The 11,328-nt window shown below is 40.5% G+C and overlaps 1 protein-coding gene across 8 annotated transcripts in view; it reads left to right on the top strand.

The window, feature by feature from the left end:
• Positions 1–11,328, top strand: part of trip12 (thyroid hormone receptor interactor 12) — a 63,490-nt gene that overhangs the window by 18,996 nt on the left and 33,166 nt on the right. For 7 of the 8 annotated variants that reach the window (XM_016515805.1, XM_016515799.1, XM_016515760.1 and 4 more), the window contains 3 exons: positions 1,467–1,613; positions 2,699–2,824; positions 2,939–3,837. In XM_016515805.1, the coding sequence (XP_016371291.1) occupies positions 1,516–1,613; positions 2,699–2,824; positions 2,939–3,837 (1,123 nt within the window). In that variant the 5' untranslated portion in view covers positions 1,467–1,515. The remainder of the gene's footprint in view (positions 1–1,466; positions 1,614–2,698; positions 2,825–2,938; positions 3,838–11,328) is intronic. The other variant, XM_016515814.1, reaches the window with a different exon arrangement.

Below are 11,328 nucleotides of genomic sequence, written 5' to 3'. Positions count from 1 at the left end.
GACGATAGATAAGTTGACATCCATTTAATAAGAGGCTTCATAATGAGGCTAGTTTCTGTGTTCATCCCTGTGAATGAAATGTTTTATTGGTTTATTTTATTTTTGAATATGCGTTACTTAGCTGAACATGGACTAGTCTAGATGTTGCAATGTGCTTAAATGACATTTCATTATGAATATATAACTGATCAAATTGAATGCCTTGTTGCTTGATTTTTGTGTTCTGTTTTTTTTTTGTGATTGACTTTGTACTTTCAAAAAAATAATAATTCAATTATTCTTTAAAAAGGTTGTTTAAAATAAACAAGAATTTTTAATAAAACATGATGTGAGTTTAATGGGAACAGGGGTGTGCTTAAAGGGTACAAACATGCACCCATTAAGCACAGCCGGACTTTTTGCATTTAATGATGTATGTCTTTAATTTAAATGCTTTTGTCATTTAAAATAAAATTAAATATTTCTGTGTGAGAGATTAATCTTTTATTTTAACAAAACTTTTTGTACTGATACCAATATCTTGTGCACTAAAAATTTATCAATGTAGATTTAGGTGAGTTTAATAGGTACGTTTACCCTAATACTACTGATGAAAAAGGCGGCGTTGAATGTTAACCACTTTCGTTTCAATATAACTATAAACTATGATAAAAGTTCATCAGCATGCATTGATTAATAAAAAAAAAATATATATATATATTGCGACCAAATCATGTGCTCGTGCGACCAACTGAGAAAGTTAGTCGCATAAAAGCGACCAGTGGGAAGAATGAGTCTGGAGCCCTGTGTAATTATATTCCATTACCCCCTTAATACATTTAATACATGTCTACATTAATAATATTATAAAATTCTATATATTTTATTTATTTTTTTTTATTTTTTTGGGAAACCTTGATTTATTTTTTTCCAGGATTCTTTGATGAATCGAAAGTTTAAAAACAGCATTGAATTGATATGGAAATCTAAACTAAATTTCAACATCGTGATAATACCGCATACCGTAATAAAAGCATTAGCAATTAATCGCAACATGTAAATTTGATACCGGCATATCCCTAGTGTTACTACAGTAAATCCAAGGTAAATTAAGGCGATTTGTAGATTGAAAAGCCTTCTGACTGTATCGTTGTGCACAGTGTTTCTCCTGTTTGTTTCATCTGGCTTTAAACTAGTTTAAATCAGCGAGTCTTTTGTGTTCTTTGCTGAATTCACGAGCTACACACTGGATCTCACAGCGCTGTTTAGTGGTTGCGTGACTAAGACTCATCAGCAAGTAAACGCATCTGCTGTAGTAAGCTTGCGCTGCTCTGCTATTTGAACTTTAAGCTGAACGGATATTTCACTGATGGCAAAATAAAGAGATTATAATTCAGGCTTCTCAACACAATTCACAAGAACATGGAAAACATTCACACAACATAACTAACCTTAATTTTTTTTCTTTCTCTATGCTTTGTTACCAGTGAATGGTAGTGTCTAGAAAGGGTATGTCCCTTCAGGAGAGAGGTGCCAATGTCCAACCGGCCTAATTCCAATCCAGGGGGGTCACTGCGCCGTTCACAGAGGAACACAGCCGCGGCCCAGCCAATAGACCACACACTTGCAGGAAGGTGAGTACGCAATGGGCAAACTTTACACTAAAGTGCTGAATACAGCCTTGGTTTAGGTCTGTACGTGTAGCTGTATCTACTTATCTGTATCTAGAGCAGATGTTCCTGCAAAATTCTATTTGTGCAGCAGTTACAATGTTGAGGTCACATGACCTTTCCAATTTAATCTCAGTAAGGCTCTTTTATTGGACTCTTTCGCTCTGTGCATAAATGAATACCGTCTAACTGAATAGCCCTATTTTTAATGGCATCAGTAACTAAAATGTTTTCCGCCTATTTTACACATCATTAAGTTTCTTTATCAGTCCAAGGCAACAGCATTTTGACCAGTGCAACATGAACAAAACATTACTAAGTTCGTCTGTAATGGTTCCTTAACGGTTTAATTAACATAGCATTTATATACTGCCACTTTTGATCGATTTAATATGTCCTTGTTTTATTTAAGTATTAATTTCTTTCAAAAATAAAATAAGATAAAATGTACTGACCCAAAACTATTGAAACGTTAGTGTAATCTGATAACTCATGATCTCAAGGCATAACTAATAAAAATCATTTGTTCAGGAAGCAAACTATACTGGTTATGTGATATCAACAGTAGAAATATATGTCTGTCTCTATAGTTACATTCGATTCGCACTGCAAACTCTCAACTTAAATAAAATATAATTTCCTTTGCCATGGTGCTGTAGATTCAGTAGGAGCACCGCATCGTTGCTGAAAAGCAGTGCAGGCAAGACTGACAGAGTGTGTCTCTTTTAGGCCTGATACACAGGCATTCGGCTCTTGTGGGGATACTTTTTGTCTCTTCTCTTTCAAACAAGTTCTTTATGTCCTCCAGCGACACAGCCAAATGGCTATTAGTTTAGCTGCCCAACTCAGGGTGATGCTCTCAACTTTTGAGAAATGTCTAGCTAGAAACATGTAATGATTGCTGTTTGTCTTTGCCGTTGGGCTGACGGGTGTGTAGGAAGTGCTGTAGTACTGCAGCAGTAGTCAGCTCATAAAGGTGAATTTGAGGTGTTCCTCATCTGCTTCCCATCCCACACTGCTCTCTGCTGTTTAATTCCCAACCTCTCCAGGTTGCAGCCAGAGCAAGTAAACCAAAAAGCAAATTCCCCACCTGAAAGTAGAAGATCTAATTCTAAGGCTTCCAAAGCCCCACCCAGCTCTGCCGTCGGCTCCGCCCGCGGCCACGCCTCTCGAAGGTATCCCTTTTTCATCCTGTATTGCGTGTGGGTCTTTTGTGATGCAAGTTCACCATGTGATGACTGCTCTGTCTTGGGCACTCAAGTCTTTCCCCTTTCTGTTTGTTTTCACAGGAACAGCCTCTCTCTATCCGTGAGTTCACACTCGATTCCAGATCCAGACTTGGAAGCAGCAGGGACTTCAGGCCAGCAGGGGAGACGGGAGGGCAGCAGTACCCGTGCTCTCAAACGCAGCTCCGCTTTAGAGCCCAACATCACCTTTTCGCCCAGCCCGCCCAAGCGGCCCAAAGCGGTGTCCAGCCACCTTTTGGAGAGTTCATCCAGTGGGCCATCGGCCCCCGCAACCTCACCTGAAGTTACAGAGCCGAGGAAGGCTCCAGCGTCTGTCAGCACCAAGTCCAAAAAGAGACGGTTAGCAGCCGAGCCGGCTCCCGCCAAAGCCCTGAGCAAGAAGAGCACGTCCTATCTAGGCCCTAGTGGGGCCTCGATCACCCCCTCTCAAAAGCGCAAGAAGGCAGGCGCCTCGTCATTGTCGTCCTCCTCTCCTTCCTCCCTCCCCAGCTCTAGCAGCGCGGCAGGCCCCCTGCCACCCCGCAGCGAGGCCAGCCGGGCAGCCAAACCCACCAAGCTGGCGTCCAAATCGGCCGCCTCAGCCAAAGCTGGGTGTAGCACCGTGACTGACTCCTCTTCCTCTGCCTCTTCCTCGTCCTCCTCGTCCTCTTCCTCCTCGGCCGCCACAGGCGCCAACAGCTGTGCCCCTCAGGGTGCCCGACTAAAGCAGGGCAAGGACCAGAGCAAAGCGCGGCGGTCACGCTCCGCATCCTCCCCATCTCCCCGAAGGAGCAGCCGGGATAAAGAGCAGAGCAAGGCTGCTGGCTCCTCCAAGTTTGACTGGACATCCCGCTTCAACTCCAAAGTCAACCTGCCAAAGCCCAAACTGTCCCTGCCGGGATCGGCCAAGGCTGAGACCTCCTCCAAGCCTGGGCCCTCCGGACTGCAGGCCAAACTAGCAAGTGAGTGCCCAAACTGCTTCTGTATTTTTAAAGCAATGGTCCAAGTTCAAAACAAGTTAACAAGCTCTAATTCATGGTATGGGATTCACAAGTTAGTCAAAATAGGAGACTAAACATCTGAAGGTTGGTGTGTTTAGGCAATCTAATTGAGACTACTGTTGTCACGATACCAAAATGTCAGTGGTCTATACAAAATAACAGTTTTGTTACCATAGAAAAAAAAAACTACTGGAACTAGTTAATTTTTATATTTGTGAAAAACTTCATTTTTAGTTATAATGTTTATAAATAAATTTAAACCAATATAGCCTGCAAATCTTTTCAGTTAACTAAGCAAACATTGCTTTAAAACATTTAAAGGGGTCATATTGTATCTGATATTGTAGAGGACCTACAATAATGTACAGTATTTGAAAAATGTGTTTTTTGAACATTAAAGCATGTCAACATATTCTGTTACACCAAATACACAAAATAATGATCTTTAAAAAAGCATCATATGACCCCTTTAAGTGAACATATAGTAAAACATATAATAAAAAGGACAAAGAGACGCATTGCATAAAACAAGTGTCAGGTCTGTTAGTTTGTATTTTTACTCGGACTTGAATCACAGATCTGTTTTGATATACACTATCAGATTTTTCTTTGTCCTGTCCATTGCTATGGTAGAGTGCTGAGCAGAATGAACCGTTAATGAAGAGTACTTTTTGTTAACTGTTTATCATATCATAGAACTGCTTGTGAGAGTATCACATGTGATTGACTACAGTGCTCAACATTACAAACTAGGGCTGTCAAAAAAAAAAATCGAATTTCGAATATTCGTCGAATTTAAAACGCGCCTGCCGCACGTCTACATTTGAAATAACGAACTTGAGCTCGCAAAAGACGCGATATGTGAATGGCCCTAAGGAGGCAGCCTTATCAGTGGCGCACGAGATGCGATGACGATATAAGTGTCTGCATTATTATGTTTTTGTTAGCCTATCCAGTTGAAGCCAATAGATGCGGCGCTGCTGCATTGTTAATTACAAATATTGCGGGAAAAGGGAACATAAATGCGGAGAAGATCTTGTTTACGTCAAATCTGAAACCAAGCCGTTCACACAGAACGCATATTACGCGCATTTTCTAGAGGGACATCTATTACTGTTGCACTCGCGTCTCGCACAAAAGAGCGGCATGTTTAGAAAGCCATGTAAAATTAATGCAAGTTTAACTTTGAAAAATAGGCAATAATAGATGGCAGGTAGGAAAACAAAGTTCTTTATGAACTGCAGGATTGCTTGTAATAAAGATTTCAATGCAAAAGGAAAGTCAGTAGAGCTGACTATTTCTGTCAATGGTAAGTTTGTGATAACATAAGAAAAGCAGTTTAAATGTTTTGCCACTTGCTTGAGCAACTTAATATATAAATCTAGAAGTAAATCCAAAAGTAAAAAGCATTGAATAATGTGTTGTTCATAATTATAAAAAGATCAGTATCGGTATCGGCAGATACTGCTTTCTGTGATCGGTGATCAGCCTCAAAAACCCTGATCGGAGGACCCCTACATTTTAGATTTTCTTATTGTGTACGTTCATAGAGGGAGAGACGGGACATACAGTAGTGTGCACCGGTGGCTCGTCTGTGCAAAATATCCAACAAATGAATCCATTGAAAACACAGATGTACAAAAATAAAGTTTACAGAGTTTCAATGACGATTACAAAGCTCGGCGTCCGATCGCAGGCCTCCGCTCCTTGAGTTCTCTCCATCGCTGGAAAGCTGATCCGATATTTACACGTGTCCTACTTCTTGCCTTATCGTTCCGCAGACGTTTTCCTCTTTTGTTTTTTATCCGCCATCTCTATCTTTCTGTCGCTCGGCTCGGCTAATGTCCGTCCCATGCACTGAACGCGCTCTCCTCCACATCACGAGTAGACATGCCCCTTATTGCTGATTGGCTACAAGTTTGTTTTGCGATTCGGCCCGAATCAGTTTTCAAAAGTGTTTTTGAAAAATCAATTACTCTGCCATTAATTGAGCTCTGTCTGTTTGGTGTGCATGCGCGCGGCGGCGCTCGTTCACGGACGTCTGTGAAGTTTAGCTCATGCACTTCTGACAGAAAAATGGAAATATTTCCATCGCCTTCTAACATTTACAGATGGAGTATATACCTGTGAAATGTAAGTTATGCATTCAGGAAGACAGCACATCTCAACACATTAAACAGTGCGAGTAGCCTAGTGTCTCTGTCAGCTGTAGTGACGGGCCGAGCCGCTTAAACTAATATGCGAAACGAAACCATAAACTGTCTTACCAGTTTTTAAAGGCCTTAATATGAAGCTTGTCATATGTTTAGAACAAATTGGATTATGCACTTTCCCCCGCAGCAGCTCAGTCTGTGCCCTCCGCTATATTTTCAGATGTGCTCGTATCAAACTACTGTATATCGATATAAAAGGTATTGCCTCATATCGAATCGCTTATAAAGAAAATATCGATATATCGTACAAACTTGATATACCGCCCAGCCCTAGGCAGTCATAGGGCCAACTTACACCTGGTCACTTTATGCGTTTTCTCTGATTTGTCAAAACGGTTCCATTTATACTTGGCCTCATAAATGTGTCTCCGCAAAACCAATATAAATCAGATCTTCAGTTCCTGTGCTATATGCAAATTTAACATAAATTATGAGTTCATGTCAGTGAAAGCAACACATATCCGCTGCATTTTATTCATCATCAGTTAATTTCAAGAACAAAAAGCAGGAGAGAGAGGCATCAGCATTTCATAAGATAATTTAGTCTCACTGCTTTTTATGAAGATGATTGTTTGTTGAGCATCTGTGATTAAGCCCCGTTCACACTGCCAGCGACTTTTTCGCTGTATGTCGCTAGACTCTGTGCTGTGAAGACGCTTGTGGGCGTTCCTACTGCTTTCGCTCTAAAGCCCAATTTATATTTCTGCGTCGAATCTACACCGTAGCCTACGCATAGACGCACACCCTACTCCGTAACCTGACATGCACCTCTCTAAAAATCTAACAGCGCGTCAATTCTACGTGGATGCAAGCGTTGTGAATTCTCCAACGAGCCGCTTCTTCTTCGGCTTTTGCCGTGGTACTGCGGGTTACACCAGCAACATGCCCATGGACACTGCAGACTAGCGGTTTGCATGTGTACTGCACGTCGACGCGGACCACGAAGCAGAAGTATAAATGAAAACTGACGCATAGCCTATGGCAGTGTTTCCCAACTTTTCTTTAGTCGCGGCACCCTAAAAATAATGATAGGCCTACAAATGGTTTTTCGGGTAGGTCTAACACACAGTAGGGCTATTATGAGATTTTTATTTTTTTTACCAATTATCCAAATAATGTTTAATCCTAGAAAGCTATTATTATCAGAGGACACGTGAGCATAACGGTTAGCAGATCAATGAATGAGAGGGCTGCATTACCAGAGTTGCTCATTTACCACACCTTGTTACAGCACAGTAGGGCTATTGCAAACAGAAACAATACTGTACTACATAGATGTTTCCTGTCAGCTTGATATTTGAGTGGACTTTGCTGTTCCGATGAGCATGAACTGTATATGAGTGGAGCACTCTCATGGGCCGTGAGCGACTGAGCGGAGCACACACACGCATAGAGTGTAAAAGTACCATTCTGCTGTTGGAGAGTGTTGTTATATAAACTACAGCAGTGCTCATGCATTAAATCATTAACCGGTGCTAAACTGCTCACTGCATCATATAATTAATTCAATTCATTCATTAATAATTAACAACTCGAACCATCAATGTATGAATCAAACTCACTTAGACAGCCAACAGTTTCTTTTCTACGCATCATTTTTTTAAATATCCATGTAGGTGGTTACAGTAAAATCATATAAAACAGTGAAATTGCTCAGGAAATCTGTCCTGTCATGCCCGCACTCGAGACGGTGACGTGTGAGCGCCACTGACAGATTCTTCACTCCTATTGGTTGTCGCATGTGAAATTTGCTGTTCGTTTGCATAAAGTTAAACAATTCTTGACTTTTGTCGCTTGACTCGCATCGCTTGACACGCCCACATTCTGTCGCCAACGGTCACTGTTGCTTGTGCCGCCGGAAGTCGCCAGCTCTCCATTGAAAATGAATGGGAGCATGTTGCTTTGTCGCTAGCAGTGTGAACGGGGCTTTACTTTCAGTTTCATTTGCTGCAGTTTGCGCATCGGCTTGCTGAAGAAATACTTGGCTACTCTGTGATACGTGTTGCGTTAGTGCTGTAATATCTGACTATAATGTCATATAGCCTATAAAACGCTCTCACGTGTTTATTATTTTCGTTCACCCCCCGGAGCCGCGTGAGACACTTTTTTTTTTTTTAAATGGATGGGCGCTTTTTATTTAACTTCTTTTGGACTGATGCATGCAGTACCCGCTGAGTGGCATTAAACAGCTTGAAAGATCAAAGACAATTTTTAATATAACTCCGACTGGATTCGTCTGAAAGAAGAAAGTCATATATACCTAGAATGACTTGAGGGTGAGTAATTTATGGGCTAATTTTCATTTTTAAGTGAACTAACCCTTTAAGGGGGTTACTTTAATCAGAATTGAACATATTTTCACACCAAATTTGTAATAAAAAAAATATTTTTTTCCAAATTAACATTGGCGTAAAATAATGCAGATGTATAAATTTTTTATAAACGTGTATTTTAAGCATAAATATGTATATGTGGACATTTTTGTTTTCTTTTAATTTTGGGGTGAAATTTAGCTTCGGTGTGCTCTTGACAGGTTTCATGAAATTGAGCATCTCAGGCTTGGTAAAGTGCAGGTATTTTTACTATAAACATTTCAGCTGATCCTTAACCTGAGACCTGATACCCTTAGCAGGGCTGCCTCCACAAATTGGTGCCTTCAGTAAAGCCGTGATCATTGTAATTGTGATCATTTCTAGCCCCAGTAATAGCGGATGGGGTTTTGGCTCTGGTCATGGCAGGGGGAGCTGGCTCAGGTTTCAGTCCAGTTCAGTGCCAGTGTACTGGTCTAAAAATACCAGCCTTCTGCTGCCTTACAGTATTGTACGGACAAGAGTCGCGGCTGGATGTATGCTGAGGTAGGAAGGGCTTTTGGTGTAGTTAGTTTGCTGTGCAGATTAGCCTAGCAGAGCTTTGGAGTATCAGAATGCCCAGAGGTGGGTCAGAACGCTGGCATGTGTGGGTATTTAGGCTTATGAGTGCTATTGGTTGGATGTTTTGTCTTGTTCCTGATTTTTCCACTAAGGGTTGCTGTAAAGTGTTCTGTGAAGGCCTGTTGGAGGTGTTTATCTCGAGTACGATAGGTCATCACGTGTAGATATAGGTCAGGCTGGGTTGATTATGGAAGGACGGTTTCTGATATGAAGAGTTACGGGAGGGCATTCTGCCAATGGGCAGGGGGCAGTGCATTGCCCAGAATATACCCTCAGTGTCAGGGTTTGACCACCAGACAGGAGCTGTTGAAGGCATGAGTGATTCATCTGGCTTTACAGGGAAAGCGCTGTCAGAGGTCTTTTTAAAGGTTCTTTAATTTTCCCTTCTCTTTCTTTCTATATTCAGTAGGGCTGGGTACTGTGGTGGTAAACTGTTTATCAGATGGGCACTTCAAGTGTAGTAAGCAATTTAGTTTTGATGTACCGTACCACTCGTGTCTGGTGTAACTCTGGGTTGTTTATGGTAGCTAAGCAACGTTTAACATTTTTAATAGTGCATGTAAATATAGAATTCAATATATGTTTGTTTTTTATAACAGCTGTGGCTCATTTGGTCAGAGTTATGTATTATTTTTTTTAGTAATTTATTTTACATGTTTTTTTTTTAAGCTGTTTTAAGATAACAATTAGCTTGTCAGGAGCAAAGCTGGGCACCTTCCTTGAATCAGTGCTCTAAGACAAATAATATAAAATGGTTTTAAGTGACTGCTGTGTTTACAGCGGTAACCAAGGAAATGCTGTATTACTGTTGAGCGCCACCTGCTGTCAGAGAGTGAATCTGCGTCTAATTCAGCCCACCTGCTGTTTCTGTTTCATACAGATGTTTTATGTAGCATAATTTCACAAAGCTAAAGTCAGGTTATTCTGTTTTTGCTTCAGATTTTGAAATTATACAGTCTAATATAAATCAAACATTGCACTTTTTTCAATTCATGATTAAAATGCAGTGGTTGCCTCTAATTTCAAATATGAAAAATCAAGGTGCAACACGGAGTGAAGAATATGCAAATGTTATTTTATGTGATTTTTCAATTTCTGTACCTGAACATCTACAAACATAAAGCATCATTTCATGTTTATTTTTGTGCTATAGGCCTATATTTAATTGTGCCATCTAAAATATTGGTGTCATATAAGCTTATTTATTAGAAAACAAAATAACAGATCAAAAACAATGATAACAGCAACTATTTTATTTTTTGTGGCAGGGCCAGTGAAAATTTGAACCACTGGCCCGACCGGGCCAGTAGAAAAAATCCTTAGCGTTGATCCCTGTACTTATATAGTCCACACACTAGGCTTTGGAACTGGGCATATGTTTCGGGCTTAGTCAGAAAGAGAGCATATCTCTTACTGATTATTTTCTACAAGGCTGATGAGGAGCTGATGATGTCGTTAAAGGTACAATATAGGGCTGAAACGATTCCTCGAAAACCTCGAGTAACTCGAATAAAAAAAATAATCTGCCTCGAGGCTTCGTTTAGTCCATTTACTGTAACTACACACGGAAGACCGTGTTTCCCCACGGACCATTATTACTGACGCACAACCCGATAAACGCTGGACCAGACCATAGACTGTATAAAAACAGGGACCAGACTTTAAAAATAAAAAGCGCTGAACATATTTAAGACCGTAAATCAATATGGTGGCTAGTTATGATGTCCCTACTTTAGCTATGTTTTGTGAAAAACTAAACGCCATTGTGCATAAAAATACCACAGAAAGAAAGTTAGTCAATATCACACGAAGAGTGCCAGTTTTCACCTCTAAAATCAGCATGATTACAAATGTGATTTTATTCAACAGTTCAATAAACAAGAAGGTAATATTATGAGACTTACATTATTTTGCCAACAAAAAATTCCAAACACAGCCACAGCGCTGTTTTGCGTCTCTGTGCAACATGACTTTGAGCGTTTCGTTATACTGGAAGCCGGAGGGCGCTCTTGCACAGAAACTCCACATATCCATAGCAGAAGTATTACTACTGCCGACGCTCCAGGAAGGTATCCAGTTATCGCTGAATAAAATGCACAACGGAGATGGAGACATTTTTAACTGATGAAACTTGTTATCTTTGTTGGACAACAGGTTTGTAAACGGGCTCATACACATGCAAAACTGTATCGCACACGTAATACTGTAGTACATTTATTTAGACTGATTTTTGTGCATTTTACAGCCCTAACCAAACCAGTTACAGATTGTAAAAGGAGCTCGAGCTCCTCATTTAGCGATATAGGCTA

Source organism: Sinocyclocheilus rhinocerous, unplaced genomic scaffold, assembly GCF_001515625.1.
Source record: "Sinocyclocheilus rhinocerous isolate Xijiao unplaced genomic scaffold, SAMN03320098_v1.1 scaffold943, whole genome shotgun sequence".
In the NCBI taxonomy this organism is placed as follows: Eukaryota; Metazoa; Chordata; class Actinopteri; order Cypriniformes; family Cyprinidae; genus Sinocyclocheilus; species Sinocyclocheilus rhinocerous.
Note: the sequence above shows the minus strand (reverse complement) of the source record. Positions and strands in the feature narration are given on the sequence as shown.